This window comes from Syngnathus typhle, linkage group LG2, assembly GCF_033458585.1.
Source record: "Syngnathus typhle isolate RoL2023-S1 ecotype Sweden linkage group LG2, RoL_Styp_1.0, whole genome shotgun sequence".
NCBI classification, from domain to species: Eukaryota; Metazoa; Chordata; class Actinopteri; order Syngnathiformes; family Syngnathidae; genus Syngnathus; species Syngnathus typhle.
Window position 1 is genome coordinate 16,172,613 of NC_083739.1, and position 18,812 is coordinate 16,191,424.

General features: G+C 40.5%; 1 protein-coding gene across 1 annotated transcript in view; it reads left to right on the top strand.

The window, feature by feature from the left end:
• Window positions 1-18,812, top strand: part of lamb2l (laminin, beta 2-like) — a 26,605-nt gene continuing 7,793 nt past the window's right edge. Inside the window, exons 1-17 of the mRNA XM_061271388.1 lie at window positions 1-184; window positions 7,370-7,452; window positions 10,116-10,285; window positions 12,484-12,619; window positions 12,757-12,830; window positions 12,918-13,106; window positions 13,334-13,397; window positions 13,471-13,673; window positions 14,016-14,136; window positions 14,592-14,780; window positions 14,913-15,092; window positions 15,217-15,329; window positions 15,445-15,524; window positions 15,613-15,769; window positions 17,185-17,325; window positions 17,683-17,844; window positions 17,938-18,059. Coding sequence (XP_061127372.1) covers window positions 7,404-7,452; window positions 10,116-10,285; window positions 12,484-12,619; window positions 12,757-12,830; window positions 12,918-13,106; window positions 13,334-13,397; window positions 13,471-13,673; window positions 14,016-14,136; window positions 14,592-14,780; window positions 14,913-15,092; window positions 15,217-15,329; window positions 15,445-15,524; window positions 15,613-15,769; window positions 17,185-17,325; window positions 17,683-17,844; window positions 17,938-18,059 — 2,150 coding nt within the window. The 5' untranslated portion in view covers window positions 1-184; window positions 7,370-7,403. The remainder of the gene's footprint in view (window positions 185-7,369; window positions 7,453-10,115; window positions 10,286-12,483; window positions 12,620-12,756; window positions 12,831-12,917; window positions 13,107-13,333; window positions 13,398-13,470; window positions 13,674-14,015; window positions 14,137-14,591; window positions 14,781-14,912; window positions 15,093-15,216; window positions 15,330-15,444; window positions 15,525-15,612; window positions 15,770-17,184; window positions 17,326-17,682; window positions 17,845-17,937; window positions 18,060-18,812) is intronic.

Genomic DNA, 18,812 nt, shown 5'->3' on the forward strand with positions numbered 1-18,812 from the left:
CTCTCTCTCTCTCTCCCTCCCGGCGGACGGACGGCACACTGCAGCCGGCCAAAGTCGGGCTGTCTCTCAGCCCCGATCCTCGTCCTACATCGCTGCAGTCTGGACAACGAGCTCCCGCAGAGGAAGTGTGGGATTGAAGAGAGAAGAGCCAGGAGCAAAGCGTGCGTGGCAACGCCAAGAGCAGGTGAGTGCTCAAATGAATGCTTCAGTCAAAACTTCTGTCATAAAGTAACATATTATTCTCAAGTCCCGCACTTGAATCAACAGTGAGGACCAAGCATGTTTATTCTTTGTAACGCATTCTTTGTAACGCACGATTGTAAATACATTACAATTTCTGTGTGGAGTTTGCATGTTCTTCTTTTCTCCAGGTGCTCATCTTGGGCTTCCCCAAAAAGTTCTTTGAAGAGTCAAAATTGTCCATAGTCCTTATAAATATGAATGGGAATGATTGTTAGTGCCTTGTGTCTTGCAATTGACTGGTGACCAATCTCGGGTGTCATCTGGGATACGTTCCAGCTCACCCATGACCCTCAAATGGACAAGTACTATAGAAAATGCATGGGTTGGCTTATATGATCCAGTTGAAACTGCTCATGTACACACCCACAGTGGGGCAAGAAAATATTATCTTATTTTACAATGCAAAGAGCATCGGAAAGATTACGTGATTACATGTGTTCATTTAATGTTCGCCACAGTTCTTATAGTTATTGTGATTTTAATTCGTATTTTTGTGTATGTGTATCACAGTAAGATCTGTTCCTTTAATTTGTAAACAAAACTAGACTATACATATAAAAAGACAGCCCTCATGTCCTATGAGGCTGTGCTTTCATTGATTCGTGGCTGTAAGGCAGTTCTTTTTTTTTTACACACATTCCTGCCAGATTACGAGCGGCACAGATTAATGGAGAGACAGGCTCAGATTTTCTCCTTGAACTGAAAAGAATGAGAGTCAAATATACACCAGTACTTTCTTACACTAGTTGTTCCAATTGTTGTTCTAATTCAATATGTTCTCCTTAATTCAACACGTTAATTTTTTCATCTTTTCTGCATTGACGGATATCGTAGTTACACTGACGAAATCCAAAGAATAGCATTTGTAATACTGATAAGAAGAAAAGATGTTGGGAAAATGAGCAAGGATCTTAAAAATGACTTGTTTTATTTATTTTTCTAAAATTTGACTTTTTCAGTCAAACATACATTTTTATCCTTATTTCCTGTAAGATTGCATTTTTATTCTCTAAAGTTAATGACATTTTTATTGCATGATTTTTATTAATATATTTCAACTTTATTCTGAAAATGCTTTGCTCTTATTCTCGTACCAAAGTATTCTCTCCTTTTTCTTCTTTTTTGGGTGTTTATGTGTGTGTTTGGAGGTGCATGTTCCCAGGGGCCTTGGAGGCTTAGTCTAGCTTTAATCAGCTCAAGGACCTGGCCCTGCACCCTGCTGCTGAGATCAACTTTAACCTGCAGGGTTAAGAGCATCCACGAGTAGCTCCACTTCCACTTGTCGAGTAGGAGAGAATGATTAGCGAGTTTGTTTTCATGGCTCAATCTGGACCACTCAGGTGGTATATTTTTAAATATATAATATGTTGGTTAAAACTAAAAAAAAGAGAAAGAAATGGTGATTATAAAGCACTAGTATATTTGAGAAAAAGTGACTACGTATAAAGAGTAGCTGCCTGCCTGTTAGGGACTGTCAGAAACAACTTGGGATGGGCATGATTATCAATTTATTAATCATTAGGACCGCTGTCCATTGCGTGTAGTTAATTATTGCTGAAGCAAAATACTCGTAAGGCAACATGGGGGGGGCACTACTTGATTTAATGTTGATATAACTTCACATATTTGCATTCCAAAGAAGAACAATGTGAGCTCCATACATATCCCAGCAGCATTTTTCTGCTCAGCGCAGCAGTAGCATGGGTGCAGTAGTTCAGAACATTCAGGGAGAGCGTCCCACATCCCATTAAAATGTTGTTGTAGTACCTTCCTGTATACTTGGTATCCAGCTGTTTATTTTGGACAAATTATGTAGCACAAGTATTTCTTTTAAGGCTTATAGCCAAAAGGTAGTGTATCACTGTTTATTTGGCTTAATCCAATTTTGTGTGTGTTCCATATGCGTCTCTTGGGATCTTGTGTGTAGAAGCTGACAGGCTCATAATCATACCTCCTCATCATACCTCCTGATATAAATCAGTTTCATTTCTTTCTTTTTCATGTCTGCCTCCTCTTGCATATTTTTCTCCTTTCATCCAGTCTGGAAATCCTGTATCCAGACAGCTGACAACTTAATGAGGGCAAACTAATTACAGTGTCTGTAGTATTCTTAGGCGCCTGAACATAGATAATAAAATAGGTAATAAAAATAGATTTCTGTATGTCTAGGAAATTCCCTCATTTATTGATTTCCTTTCAGTTTTTCTCTGTGTTGCCTTAAACAAAGACAGTGAGAAATGGTGACAGTGATTTTGTCTAAATGTTGCAGTGCCACTAATACCTGGATACCTCCTAAAAACTACTGACTACTACTGGGGATAGCAAATTTCCTCTCGTCTTACCAGGTTTTTGTAACAAAATGAAAAACATACCATGTGACCTAGCAATAAAGTGTCGTTCGAAGAAGCGCTACCAAAACTCACATCAACCTTTGTTAAATGTGAAAAGCAGTCTAGTAGTCTACAGGAACTTAGTTTCAACTAACTAACTAACTAACTAACTAACTAACTAACTAACTAACTAACTAACTAACTAACTAACTAACTAACTAACTAACTAACTAACTAACTGACTAACTAACTAACTAACTAACTAACTAACTAACTAACTAACACACCAACCTTTGTTAAATGTGAAATGCAGTCTAGTAGTCTACAGGAACTAACTAACTAACTAACTAACTAACTAACTAACTAACTAACTAACTAACTAACTAACTAACTAACTGATATGAACTTTTTTCTTCTTGAAAACCACACTCGGCAGAGTTAACAATATAAAAGAATAACTATAGAGACTGTAACTGCAAGAGAGAGCAAACAGATCTCTCTGACATGCATGTTGCGACATAAAAGCCCGTCCCTCATGTTTTGCCGTGATATACTGTGAGGTATTCAGAGTTTCACAGTGAGATCATTTTACGGTTCAATGCTCTTTGTGTGGGTCACCTGCTCAGCTATAGATATGACCTGACACACCCTGTACTGGGTTATTTTTTAACTAGAACACTTGGAGGCAGCTGAGTTCTTGCATATTGTCAGATGTCGGAGTCCCAATAAAATGAGTGACTGGCGTGTGAGTCAGTTGTCTTGGTGAAGGCAATTAGATAACGGTTAATTTTTGTTTTATGCCTCATGTTTTCAAATCTTATGTTATTTCTGAGTGCCCACACAGAGACTCAATTGACATTGCTTCATAAGTAACCTGAACTTCCGCCATGAGCTCATCACTTTGATCTGGTTCCATTTCCTTTTTTTTTTTACGGCGCCTTTACTATTTGAAATTCTTTTAGGACATCTTTACCATTGCTTTGCTGCCAGCTGCAATGCTTAGTTCTTGATTTGATGTGTACACAAGTTCACACAGGCACAAGCGCACAGAGGAAGGCTTATCATGTTTTTATTGTACGGGAGCCTTGGATTGTTTGGGCTGGAGTTCCGAGATTCCTTGGCTTTGTCTCGCCTCTGCATAGACTTTGTAGAGGCGCCATGAACTTTCCTCTGCCCTCTCCTTATCTCATTTTGATGCAAGTGTTGGGCGTTTGGCAGGCTCAGTTTGTAGGTGAGCCAGGTGCAGTTGATACTGATGGAATTGTTAGAATCCAAATGTTGATTTCAACTTGCACATAAATGTATTTTGATATTTTCTTGTTATGCGCTAAACAATGTGAAAATGATTGTATTTATATGTTTGTTACTATGTCTCGTTCAGTACATGACTCAAAGATTTGCCGGCTCTGCTTTTTCTTTTTTGTCCATTTCATTCCACGGGCGGCTTACTTGAAAGTCTGAAAAGTTACTGAATAGTAACTCATTAAAATTTTATCTTGCAACACAAATTTGACCAAGCTGAAGTCCGTTACTTAAAAAAAAAAAAAAAATCCTAAAATGGGGTACCATTGTTGTAAAAAAGGTCAAGAGGTGAACTCACCCATACTCTAACAAAAAAAACCAAATTTTACCGTAGAAACTGTGTTCCCATATGGATTTGTAAAAAAAAACTCTCATTATATTTGAATACAGTCACAATAATCTAACTTTATGTAATGTACTCTGATAATTGTCAAGCGTTGAATTTTTGAGCATTTCACTGAAGCGAGAACCCTTCTTGAACTTGTTCCACTTTCTGCTCCTGCTGCCTCACCATCTCCAGAGGCCAAAGGTCACATGAGCAGAGCGCTGTGAATGTGAAAGCCGCTTTGTTCTCTTGTGCACTTGTTGTTTTGTTGGCTGGCCCCAATCACACACATGCATGCACATTACCCACACACGCAGACACCGTTACACTTCCTCCTACGCTCGTCACTTTGTGTTGTCTCTTCTCGGCCCCCCCTTCCAAAGTCTTTTGACCTTCAAAGTACCTGGATAGGTTCCAAGGTGTGTTAACTTCAGCTCTTCTTGACATTGTAATGAAGAGACTTTAGCTGTGCGGTGCACTTATGCAAAGGCCACGACCATACAAGCAAGTGGATTTTTAGAAACGGATTTGTCAGGTGGCACACGAGCCACGGAATTAAGTCTTAACAATTGGTTACTGAATAGTACTATTAAATTTTGATGCATATCCAGTAGATACATCTCTCGATACTTGAGGTACAATATGATTCAAGGATGTAATGATTTTTAAAAAATGTAATGATTCAATTTTGTTCATGTCAGTGGGATTACGATTCAATTTGTCATGTATGCAACAACATGCAAAAGCTATATAAAACTATCCAAGTTAATTAAATTCAAAGAAACATCAAAACAAGTTAGTATATCTGGAACAACTCTCATAAGAGACAATTTGATTAGTATCTTGATACATGGTGAGTGATACGATTCAAGGATTCAACTATTTTAAAAATGTAACAATTTGTTTCAGTTCGTCATATCCAAACTGATTTTCCGTTCGAGTCGTTATTTGTTACACCTCTAATACTCAGTGATGTGCATCCCTCCACAAAAAAAATAATACACAGAGTCGATACCCGGATGGTTCATTTTAAAGTGAAGCAATTTGATTCAGTGGGACTCTGATTCGACTCGATAAAGTAGTTTGACAACGGTGACACCTGTTGCATCATATATTTGACAGCCTGGAAATGCTTTTTATGTGGACTGGTAAAAAAAAATTATAAGATGAAAAATAAGTGTACACTTGAAAAATTCCACTGTACATATGAACATTATCTAAACTGCCCCTTTGTCCATAGCACTCGTCGCTTGTCATTCTCCCTCTCGTGCTCTCTCTCTGGCCTCTCTGGCCTGCTCTCTACCTCCCTTGCCTCTTCACTCTCCCTGCGAGTCCAGAAGAAAGGGGTGGTGCATTCCAACAGCCTGGAGACCGTTCCCCTCTTTCAACCAGTGGCCCGCAGAGTGACAGTGCAATTAGAATAATAATAGCTGTCCATTCACCCCAGTGCCCCAGTGACGAGGCAGCCGGCCGGAGAAAACCAGGGAGGGCGAGGTGGAGGGCGGAGAGAAACCAACTCTCGGGAACTCCGATTGGCCCCGGGCTTTTCCCTCTGTTTTTACACCGCCGCCGGCGCCGGTAGCACCCTCAAGTTTGTTTTACACTTTCTGCTGCATCACATGTGCATGCATGCGTAAACACACACACCAGGCTGTACATGGCGGAGAATTTGAGTGAATGGTTCTAAATTGTGAGGAGACCAAACGTGAGTATGAATCACTTGGGAACTCTCATGATGACTCTTTTTTTTTTTAATGCACTTGTGCTGGGAGTAAAGGTTGGAGGTGAAGCATCACCACTGTTGCTCCACTTGGGCTAAACTGTTACTAGATGTGTATTTGGTTAAATTGTAACAAGTGTGCAGATCAGTAGTGCAGATGGCAGTTGTGTAATTTCATTGAGTGATCTGATTTGTCACCAATGCTGAGAGACAAGCTAATGTTGGTTTATATTTTACTGCCATAACACATCACTAATTCTTGGGCTTGACTTTGAAGGTGAAAAAAGTGGACAGAAAATGAGTAACGCCTTGTCACCGGCATCCAGTCAGATTGCTCTAATTTCATCGCTATATTGCTCACAGCCACGAGGGAGTGTAGTTGTGGCATATCAAGTTATGGTATGATCTGCTAGATTTATGAATGAGTTTTTAAAAGTCATTTGGACATGTATCGAGTAATTTATATGACAGCAAAGTTACATCTTAGTAACGCCCTATAGTGTCATTTTTTCCCCCTGTGGCATTTCTATCACCACATTTGGAGTTCATGATGTGAGACGTGCAACATGCTTGTTCTCGCCTGTCATTTTGTGTTTCCACACGTGCGCACACATATTCTGCCCCATTCAATGTGGACGCCCCTGTGTTTGCAGAGCCTGTGCATACAAGAGGCCCTTTGCTCGCAAGATGCACGACACTTTCATGCAGCTTCAGCACAGCAATGAGCATAATTGCCCACTGTTGGCTACTCTTGGCTGATTTCAGATGAATAACAATGTGAAAATATTTTCATGCATGTTCAGAAACCAGAGAGAGAAAAGAGCCATGCTCACAATTATGTCTTGCTCCAGCTGGCCAAAGTTTGTTTCCTTTTGAGCACTCCAGCAATTTAACAACAAACTAATCTTCATTTTTATTTTTTTTGAAAGACCTTGAAAGATATCTGACCTAAAATAGCAACAATAAGGTTGCTTGTTCACTGTGCCAGATGAAACTGGAGCATTGCACCTGGAAGGGTACAATACAGAAACTTGACAACATTTATGAGAACTGGCTGTGTTGAACTGGCTAATTGGATCAGTGCAAATAAACAAGTAGATTGTACCGGGTTGTATCATAGTACTTCACAGAGCAGTAAAATGGATATTGGGTTGTTAAGCATGGGCCAGTCGTAGCTCAGCCTGTAAGAACTTGACCTTGGTTCCCGGTTCAAGACTAATTGCAGGTCAAAGTTCGTCTGCACCTGAACTGATGTTAGGAGTTCAAAACACAACACCCAGAAGTTTTCTTTACATTTATTTAAAAGACGGTGTTGATCAAAATGAGTTTGTTTGGTAAATAAATAACATTTTGGTAGAGTTCTCAAGGAGCACCTAACACTTGAAATTACATTGATATTCTTACCACAGGATTAAATGTGTATCTCTCTTTCTGTCTGTTTGTTGTCAGATCCAGATTACTTATTTTGTTCTTTGCGTGTCCAATGGTGCTGATGACCATCATGGCTTTGTATCTGATGATCTTCATGCTAGGTGAGTACAAATGCCTTTTTTTTTAATTCACATTTGTTTCTTAGAATTAAAAGTGCTTTAAAGAAGAATCTGTCCTTCATTCTTTATCACAATTTGTCAGTTTTCAAAAAATGGTGAGGTTTAGAAGTTGTTTGCTGTCAACTATCCTTTTAATCTGCGGAGGAAAAATATCAAATGATGATGCAAATTAGAATAACAGGATTTTTTTATTCATGTTTTGAGATCCTAAGTTTTAGTCGACTATATCGAAATGTTTTTCAGTCTTCTGGGTTTGGCGACTTCAAATTGAGCTACTGGCAATCCAGTGGTAGCGGTGGCAGCAGTTAGCGAACCCTCGTGCGGTATCATAACGTCACGCATCGCGTCATGCCTGACAGACAAATTTTAGGTGGAAAATTTTCCGTATTTCTGAATTGTACGATATCAGCAGTACTTAACTTCAGCGATCCTTGTGTAGATGATTGATATGGACCAATGAGGTACAATACCTGTCCTTGTCTCGTATTGCTTTTATTGTCATATGATAACACTGAGCCTTTACGCTCCTGAATGTTGCCCAATGTGCAAGTGGCCTTAAACTTAGTCTCCATTAAACCTTTTCAAAAATAATAGAAATTATGGATTGAGGTCTGTAAGAAATTACCGGTATTGAATATATTGATGGATAAGGTGTGTACATTCCTGGCAGCTTCCTTGCTCTGCTTGAGTTGCAAAGAAAGTGTTGCAAAGAGGTGCATTGGCAGTCATTCACAGCCACGTCGACACCTGGAATGTTTCCGTTAATAAGTAACATTTTCCATCCTGTCCTGCATTCCTGCCGTAGTGCATCGTATACCGGAGGGAAATTGGATGCCTAGGGGTGCGTTTACCTGTCATTCTTCTTCTTTGTGTACGTGTGTGTGCGTTTCATTGCCTCATCCTACACTCTAATAACACACTTGTAAACCAGCTGTCAATGACCTTGTTGTTCCAACAGGCTTGCTTTGGTCCTTCTTTTGACTTCTTTGGCAATTGGGGTGGCCTTGTTCGGAGTTTTGGCAAAGGGATAGTGGCTAAAAAATGTCAATCTTTTCAGTCTAAATTATAATTATTCCTGGTCAAAGGGTGTCTAACACTTTCATGTGATGTTAAACATTTCAGAATATTTGGGATTACCTTGTAAATGATAAAGGATTGTGTGTACAACAGTGCTTCACAATTATTTTCTGTTACGCCCGCCAAGGTAAAAGAAAACATTTCGTCCTCCCCAATTTGCAGCCGCAATGATAAATAGTATCATTTATGTATCTATAAAATGTATGTAGTATCCTTATAACATTAAAGAAAATAAGAAAGAAAAGAAATATGGATGTACTTACAACAAAGAATAGCTTCATTAATGTGATTTTCTTAGCCTGTCACAGGCGAAGTTTGACGTGCATCAATTTGCCTGAATGAATAAATAAATACATAAATAAATAATGTCTGTCGTTCCACAGGGATGTGTTAACCAATGGGGAAAAAAAAAATCAGAAACCAGAACAAAAAAAAACCCATGAGATTTATTTTAAGGGTAAATAATTAGGCTTGAGCACAATTTGTAGAAAGGTGCCGATGGATGGGGCTATTTAAAGAACTGAAGAGCGGTTGTCAACGGATCTTTCAGCGTGAATTTGACCCAAAACATACGGGCTATGCAACAAAAGAATGGCTCAAGAGGAATCACATTAAGGTCACGGAGTGGCTCGCTGTCCCCAGACGTTAATCCTGTCCAAAATGCAACAGGCTGATCTGAAGCTACGACCTGTTAAAGGGTCTCGACAGAATCTGCAAAGAGATGTGGGACCAGCTGAAAAAAATGTCTGACCACCTTGAGCGAAGTAGCTGCATTCATTTAAAATGAGTTTGCTAATGCAGAAGCAAAGTTGAGTGATTTATTCAAAATTTAATGTTACGTGCAGTTTTCATCTGCTAATGATAATGTTATTTATTGGGATGCACTTTGAACTTTTCCAATCTTTGCGAGCAAGCCTCAGCATGTTGCAGGTCTGTTGTGTTTTTTTTTCTTCCTCATAGATCAACAAGTTGAAAAGACCCCATACATCACTGTCACCTCACTCAGATGTCTTCTTATTTGTTGTTCATACAAGTAATTCTGGAACCGGGTCACATCCACCATTTTGTTTTGCCATTAGTTACCAAATGGACTCCCTGTTGTCGGTGAGACCTGCGATTCAGTGCTGCACAGCTAGTTACATGGAGCAGAAGAGTTGTTTCATGCTGAAGTCCGTTAAAGCAATTACATTCGAGTATCAGACTGTGTCCAAAATTAGAGACATTGTCCATACTTTATCAACCCAGGAAAACAATATTCAAAAATTGTAATTTCCTGGCCAGAGTTTTCGCCACACTAAGAATGCATTTTCACTGCCAGGCCCAAATGACTGAAACTCATTGGTCTACCTGTCAGCAGACCCGTTTGTTATTTTGTTTCCTTTCCTTTACCTTCTCATCAACCTTGAACGTGATAAGCAATATGGTTTTGCGGATGATGCATATGTACAATGTGCAAAAATGAATGTACACAACTGTAGAAGGCTGTCACTATGGAATATAGAATCGATTCTGCACCTTGTATGAAACATAAATCAGATCTGACTTCACTCATGTTCCTCTATCTCCAGCCTCATGTGTGTCTGGACAAGACCTGCCATCAAGCCCACATGGCTGCACGGACGGGAGTTGCTATCCTGCCACGGGAAACCTCTTGATTGGGCGTGCTGTGAACCTGAGTGCCACCTCCACTTGTGGCCTGGACGGTCCAGAGCATTACTGCATTGTCAGCCATCTCCAGGTCACACTTAAATTTTCCCCCACATGTCTTTTACTTCCTTGTCTTTTACCACCTGTGTTGTCAAAGCTATGTTGGTTCTCTCTTTTGTTCCTTGTCATCTCCACTTGTCCATCTTTGTTTTTTTTCCCCCCATAAACGGGGCTTTCACTCACCTGCTCAACCTTTCAGTATGTGTTACACATACCGTGTATAAAAACAAACTATGCTTCTTTGCTCGCTTTCACCTCTTGGTAAACGTTTCAGTTCATTGCAGTTTTTATGATTTCCGTGTTTCAAGTGACACGTATTTCCCTACGAGATCCCTCGATCATAAAAATCGATTGATGAGTCTACTCTAGCCCATTCGGCGTGCAGCTTTAGTTCTGTTTTTTTTTTTTCTTTAAACCACGCTTGACGTGTTTCATCATGGGCGCGTTGTATACATACATCTGTTTGCTACGCAAGTACATACTTGCACCTCGATGCCTCCAGGTGAACAAGATTGACGTGAGACCCTGATTCCAGATGCCCTTTGTGACTCTCGGGGTCAGGATATGATGACAACCTGTCACACCACGAATCCAGGTGTAGACCTTTGTCAGGAACTAACTTAAGTGTCTGTGTTAAAATGTCCAAGAGAGGTCTTCACTAATGTGATTTTGACATGAATGATTTCCTTTTCTCAATAAGGTCAGATTACATTGTTGTATCTGAGAAGAGATTCTGCTATTAATCCAGTTGAGTTGATGACCTTTTAAAGGGGCCTCAAAGACAAGGAGCATTTAAGGTTAGGACAGGCCAGGTAGAGGGCAGCGCAGTTAGCAAGTTTGCGTCACAGTTCCGACCTTCGGGATTTCGAATCCCAGCCCCACCGTGCATGTTCTCCAAATGTGTGAGTTGGTTTTCTCCCATATTGTGAGCTGATCAATGGAAAACTTAATGGCACCTTTTCTGGAAAGCATTTCAAATTAATATTAGACTTACATCAATGTTTTGTTGCGACAGAAAGCTGATCAACCTTCACTAATTGGGTATGAATAAGGGCTTGGAGTAGAGAGCAAGAGTAAAAGAGCAAGAGTGAGAGAGAAAGAGTGAGAGCGCAAATGAAGCGAGAGAGATTTAAAGCCACACAGCTTACTCTTATTCAAATTCAATTACTTTCTCAGTACTACTACCAAGAGCACATGATTGGAGGCAGCTCATTCATTCCAAAGCATTGCCAGATACAACATGGACCATGAAACTGAGACTAATTAGTTCTTTAACACTTTACGCCCCATGTAAGCTTCTTTGTTGTAATTTTTGCTACAGTTTCGAAACTTTTAGATTATTTGTTGTCGTAAAAATATGACGGCTCCTCCTTCGCGTTAAGAACGATTGGTCGTGTTTATTTCAATGGAACTGGTCACAGGACACAAGAATGTCATACTAAATATATTCAAAACATCAGATTTCTGTCCACACTTGGTTAAAATGCCATCCAATTTTCTTTCCTTTTTTTCTTTTTACAATGCTGCTACCTTGGTATCCCAATGTTGCCATTTGAAGCATGTCTTGCAAAATCAATTGTCATTGGACACAAGGCACATTATTCATGCAAGGAAATGGCCAAAACCTTAGCATCTTAACTAGTCATAATCATTTCTGACAGCAACCTAATTAAGACCCTCGAGTCTGGATTCCAGTGCTTCTCCGTGTCAGCCTCATCTACTCAGCTCCCCTCTTCATGGCCCCCCCTTCCCAGAGGCACCCCTTTGCAGCCTACCTACCTCACCATGCCCCCTTGCTCTCTGCAGGCCCACTCTTTGTCTCCAACTGCTGAGAACCTTTTCCACTTGCATGCCAACATCATTCACCTGCACCCTCCTGCCTAGCACCTCTATTTGTTGTGAACCTCTGCCACACACATCTTTGTTCAGACTCCACATTGTTGTGTTTTTCCCATGGCCTTTCCATTCCTCTTCTATTGATACATACTTGTATTAAGACAGAATTACACTGCTGCATTCTTGGACAATCCAATACTGCTGTTGGAAATAAATGAATGGGACAGCTACTGGGACAAACATATTTGACCTAATTATATCTTAATTGTATTCTTCCATCCATACAGTACATCTTTCCTGACACTCAATATTTTCTTTCATTCACACGTCTGTAGATGACGGCAGAGAAAAACATTAACTAAGAGCGCAAATGCATTTTTCCTACCTCAACAGGAGTCGGACAAATGTTTCGAGTGTAACTCCCGGCATCCGTATGACCCGAACCGACACAGAAACAGCCACCGCATCGAGAACGTGATTTACCTCATGGACAGCAACGGTGACAACACGTGGTGGCAGTCTGCTAATGGTGTGTGTTTTAGTGATGTCACTTGGGGTGTATCTTAAATGATGTTCTTAAATGTTGTACTTCCTGTAAGCCCTTGCCTGAGAGAATATTTCAAAGTTTGCCCAACAGTGATGTCCTAACAGTTTTTTCTTCCACAGGAGAGGAAATTGTCAGCATTCGACTTAACCTGGAGGCCGAATTCCACTTCACGCATTTAATTATGAAGTTCAAGGTACACATGATTGCTGTCTCAATCGAACTGGACGACAAATCAGAAGCGTGCAGACAAATTTAAAATCTTTCCTGTTTTCTTTGGCAGACCTTCCGTCCCGCAGCTATGATCATTGAGCGTTCTGCTGATTTCGGTCGAACGTGGCGTCCCTACCGCTACTTTGCCTCCAACTGCACCAGGACCTTTCCTGGTATCTCCTCAAATGGCCTGCACCACATTAACGACGTCATCTGCGAAGAACGCTACTCTGACATTGAGCCCTCCACCAATGGGGAGGTAGGATGTTGCACTCATCTGATCGTGGTCATTATTCAGGAAAATCAGACAAAGCAGATGGATGAGAAGCTAAATGTAGCACATTTACAATTCAGACTTAACAGAATCAGTTTATCGTACATGGGTAGCGAAAACATCAAGATAGAAGCATTTATTCAGAATAGGAGCTTTTCTTCGCTCCTAAATGAATTGAATTCTCTCTTGACCTATTTTTCTTCCCATCCAAGGTCATTTATAAAGTGTTGGATCCTGCCATTCATGTGAAAGACCCCTACAGCTTGGACATTCAAGGTAGCTTAATAAAAAACATTAAACATGCGTGTAAACATAGTATCAAAGAATGTTTCATCTTTATCTTGACTAGAGCTCCTGCGAATCACCAACCTGCGCATTAACTTCACAAAGTTGAACACTCTGGGGGACGACCTTTTAGACCGACGTTCTGACGTCCTTCAAAAATATTACTACGCTATCTACGAGCTGGTTGTCAGAGGGAGCTGCTTCTGTTACGGACACGCCTCGGAGTGCGCCCCAGTGCCAGGGGTTGATATCCGAGCCAACGGAATGGTGGGATTGCAATTCTTTTTGTTTTTCAATTAGCTCATTGTATGCGGAATTCAGATAAGTTTTACTAGATTAAAATTTTGTATGTTTGTAACAATGTTTAACAACTCAACATGGCCCCAAAATAGCATCTCTAAAGTTTTTGTCATCAATTCAGTGTCATTTAAAAGACAGTTAACAGTTTCATGTCAGCTGACACCATACAAACCTGATGACTTTGCTTAACAATTTTTATGGTACATGAATAGATAAGAATTGTAAAATGCACAGTGGGATACACTGTGGTGATTGTTTGGTTGCTAGACAGCAGGTTTACACAAAATAAAATGAATCAAATCTTGCCAGATCCACGGGCGGTGTGTTTGCAAACACAACACAGAGGGGCTCAACTGTGAACGTTGCCAAGATTTCTACCACGATCTGCCATGGAGGCCGGCTGAGGCCGAAAACCCGCATACCTGTAGAGGTAGGTGCACACAACAAAGAAAAAGTTGTTTAACAGAGGAAATATACGTGGAGGATACACTTTTTGCAGTATCTTGTAGAGGACATGACACCTGGGCTGTGTCGATGTTGTTTCAAGAAGATCAAGATTAATTTGATATTTTTGCACTCATACTCAATGTTGAGTTCTTTAACTTATTACCGCGTCACTTTGATTTAAATCTATCAAATATAACTGCATTATGGCTGTCATTATCAAATATTATTTAGAATCGATTGTTGTATCAATTATTCCATTGATTAATCGAGTCATCTGATACCATTTTATTTGTGTTAGTGTATTAAAATCATTTTTCCCCCAATTACTGTTTTTTAACCAATTATTTCTGATTATTTGGTAAGGTTGCTGCAGAACCTAAAGTCACAATTCTGAGTCTCTAGGTAACAACGTGTTTTTTCTTCTTCTATATTCTACAGAGTGTAACTGCAATGGCCACTCAAACCAGTGTCACTTTGACGTGGCGGTATATTTGGCCACGGGCAACATCAGCGGAGGAGTATGTGATGTCTGTTTGCACAACACCATGGGACGCAACTGTGAGATGTGCAAACCTTTCTACTATCAAGACCCAAATAGAGATATTAGAGACCCCCAGGTTTGTGTTGGTGAGTCAAATATTACATTCATATATTAAGGACAAGATACGTGTTCTTTCAAAACAAACAGATGCTTGAAGGTTTTTTAAAAGTGTTTAAAAGGGATGCGTTTTTACTTATCATTCTTTGTGTGACCACCAGCCTGTGACTGTGATCCGGTGGGATCAATGGAGGGAGGCGTGTGCGACAGTCACACCGACCCAGACATGGGCATGATCACTGGACAGTGCCGCTGCAAAGACAACGTCAAAGGCTTGCGCTGTGACGACTGCAAGGAGGGCTATTTTGGACTCAGCCAAAACGACCCTCTGGGTTGCCAACGTGAGTATACATCTTTTTTTTTCCCGCTCACTTTCTTTTGACTGCCAAGATGTTGGAATTGGTGTGATTAACATTTATTTTTTAATTAAACCTCTTCATGACTGCATCTTTTTCTTGCCACCAGCTTGCAACTGTGATCCTCGCGGCATCATTATGATGGGAGCCCCATGCGATCAGATCAGCGGCGACTGCTCTTGTAAAAGATATGTCACTGGTCGCTACTGCAACCAGTGTTTGGTTAGTACCTGTCATTCACTTTTAAAATCCAACTGTATTCAATGTCTTGCTTTTTTCTTCATATTTTGTAATGTACATTAAAAGTGTCGGTGTTTTTTGTTATCTGTCTTTGTAGCCTGAATACTGGGGTCTCAGTAATGACCTGGCTGGTTGCAGACAATGTGATTGTGACTTTGGTGGAGCCATCAACAACAGGTATCCAAAGTCTACGTCTCAAGAATGAGGATTTATTGAGAATGTTTGAATTGTGTGTGTTGGTATTATTATCTATTGTTTGTTGAAGGTGTATGATGGAGAATGGACAGTGCGACTGCAGGAGCCATCTGATTGGTCGACAGTGCTCTGAGGTGGAGCCTGGCTTTTTCTGCGCGCCGTTGGACTTCTACAAATATGAGGCCGAAGGGGCTGCTGGACATTCGCCCATTGACGCTGCGTTACCTGTGAGATTCTTTTTTTTTTAACATCGACATTCACTCAAGCCCATTGCAAGTCTCTATGATCACTTATAGGGCTTCTGCAAACTGTACTATAGACCACCAACTTACTTGAGACTTTCAAATCTGACTGTCTTAAAATTTGATAGCATCACTGTATGGCTCAGAGGAAACGTCCTGCATGATGTTATGACTACAATAGATAAACATTTGTTTTCACTCCAGCAAAGGTGTCTTTGGCTTGATTCACAATACAGGCCCAACTGCCCAATGACAAGTCAATGTGCATGTACAGCCAAAATGCACGTAAATATCGTAGCTCGGGCAGTGAGAAAATGTGAGGTCAATTATTTGGCCTGGGCAAATTACTCTTTTGATTGCATCTCCAATTATTTTGCTTATTTATTTGTTATTCACCACTAATGTGGAATATTTAGACCATATTAGAATGTCCACGTTTTTTTCAGTACATGGCATTAACAGCTGTTTTTTTCTGTGTGTTTTAGTTGTTTGGGTAGACTCTATAGACTACATAGACTATTTGCAATCTGTGCGTTTTGATGATGGGTAAATCCGATTTGTGCGTTGATACTACACTCATCTTGACAGTTGCTTCATCCCCGATGGTAGTAAAATGTTCTTGTGCAACTTTAAAGGAGCATCTTATCCTCAAACCTTTGGTCAAATTAATTTGATTTCAGAGATTTTTTATATCAGCCGTCACCCGTTCTACAAGATTCTATCCTCTTCTCTTTCCATCTACCTGTAACCCGCCATGCTCTCCCATCCAGACAGTCTGTTTCCTCTCTACTCATCAATTTACCCACTCCACTCTTTCCACTTCCAAGTTCAACCACGGGCAAGCTCAGACAGACCCTTTTCATCCACAGTCTCACAACATTTCCAGGAATGTGGCAAAAGGCAAGTGCTGACTTTAAATTGTCAAAGAGGCAGCCATGCAGGACACAAAATATGAGGGGAAGTGCCTCACGGGCCTTATCTTCTGGCGGATGCTTGGCGGTAATCATCGTGTGTTCTGAGCAAACGGAGACAGAGAGAGCATAGCTGTGATCACTTCCTAGAACTGTGGACTAATGCTGATAATTAGTAGTCTTATGTGGTGAACTGTCTCATTCCATTGATGAAGGATTGCACTTCCTGTTTTCAAAACATTTGGTTGTTGGCCGATACCAGAGGGGTTCTATTTTGGAGTCAAGCGCAAAGCGGCGTCTAATTGTGAGCGTGGGTGGGATTTACTTGCTTTCGGTATCTTGTGGTGCATGACAGTAGTTAAGGTTTTGTGTATCCTTCAAATTCAGATTTGAATGACCTTAGGTTTTACATAGCGCTTCCATAATTTGATGAGAATTTTTCATTTTAAGTTGCCTTTTTAGACTTCAACTTCTCCCCTCCTCTCCTAGGGCAAAGTTCGACCCCAGGCAGAGACAGACTGCGTTCAGCACCTCAACAACCAGCTGAGAAGACACAGGCGTCACCGGCGTATCGCCAACCCGCAGCAACACCGCGCAGCACTGAGGCGGATCCGACAGCTTCAGCAGACAGTATGATATCATCTTTCGTTCACGCCCAAGGATGAGAAATGCAGTGTGGTTGTCATTCATTGTTACGTTTGGAAAGAGAGCCCCTAGCGCCAATAACTGCTCTATTTAGACATCAGGTTGCAAGTATGAAGTTGGTATAATAGCCTTGGCATAGCAATCAAACGTATATTTCAGAGAGGAAAACATTTAAAAAAAAGAAAACTATTCTTAACGTGTTCAGTATCCAAGTCCACCACAATGTAGTCTTTTGTCATAGTTCTATATTGAAAAATATAATAAAATCTATTATTCTAATACATTGACAATACCCTTAAACGTGAAAACATTCTCAAGAAGGCATTTTTCTTTCTTTCTAAGCCGGATGTGAGGACCGTTTACAGAGAAGTCACCGTAAGTCACACAGTGACTTGGACCGGGCCTGGTTTTGCTCGGGTCAAAGATAGTGCTGGCCTGGTGTTTCATATCGACAACATTCCCTATGCCATGGAGTACAACATCATGATCCGTTATGAACCTGAGGTTTGTGCATCACACTTTCCTCTTAAAACTCAGCAACTCCTTTTGACTAAAAGCCCTTTCTTTTACATGTATGTGTGCTGTATGTGTGTTTAGTCCACAGAGGACTGGGAGGCCATTGTCAGTATAACATCTGTGAACCTGCCTTCCAGTCTCCGCTGTGGAAACCTTCTACCAACCGAGCAGCTCTACACAGTCACTTTGCCACATCGCAGCAGGTATCAAAACACTCAGTAGCTTCAGTCATGGACCTTTTTCGGGGATGATTGGATTTTTACCAGCCGGACTGCTGACCATGAAAAGGAGCTGCATTCAGACACTTCTAATTTTACTCTTGACCAATTACGCCCTAAAAACTCGATCTGGCAAGACTAATTTAGTCATGTAGCTGTTGTTGAATGATGCTTTATCATGATTTAAATAATCTCTAATAGAAAAACAAATCAAACAGATAATCAATCTAGCTGGAAGCATGACTACAATGCAGTTCTGTACATTTGGGATATGCTGTATACTTTAAGAACAAATGACAGAAACAATTGCATCATGACATTGTTGTCACTTCAACCTGCCCTGGCCTGCAGCACTGTGTGAGTCAGATACCGTCTTACCTCAGTGTATCCTGTGTTCTATTCGCTGAAAGCAGGGCAAACATAGCTAACGCTTTGCAATAAGAGTCAGCCAGTGTGATATTACAGGGTGGGAACAGCTTTGTTTGATGAAGCTTCAAGAAAAAAAGGGGGAACTGTTGAAGACAAAATAGAGAATTGTACAGGCAGAGAATATGTGACCAAAGTAGACAATGTACTAAATGATTGGAGCGGTTTATTAAGGCAGAGCCCACTGTTTGGGGAAAATACTATATCCACATTCAACTTAAGCAATATTGATTGATAATAAATATAACAGGGGTAAAATATAAATGAGAAGCCCAACTTGAGTAGTTTCCAAGTTCTAAATGGCCTTTGAGA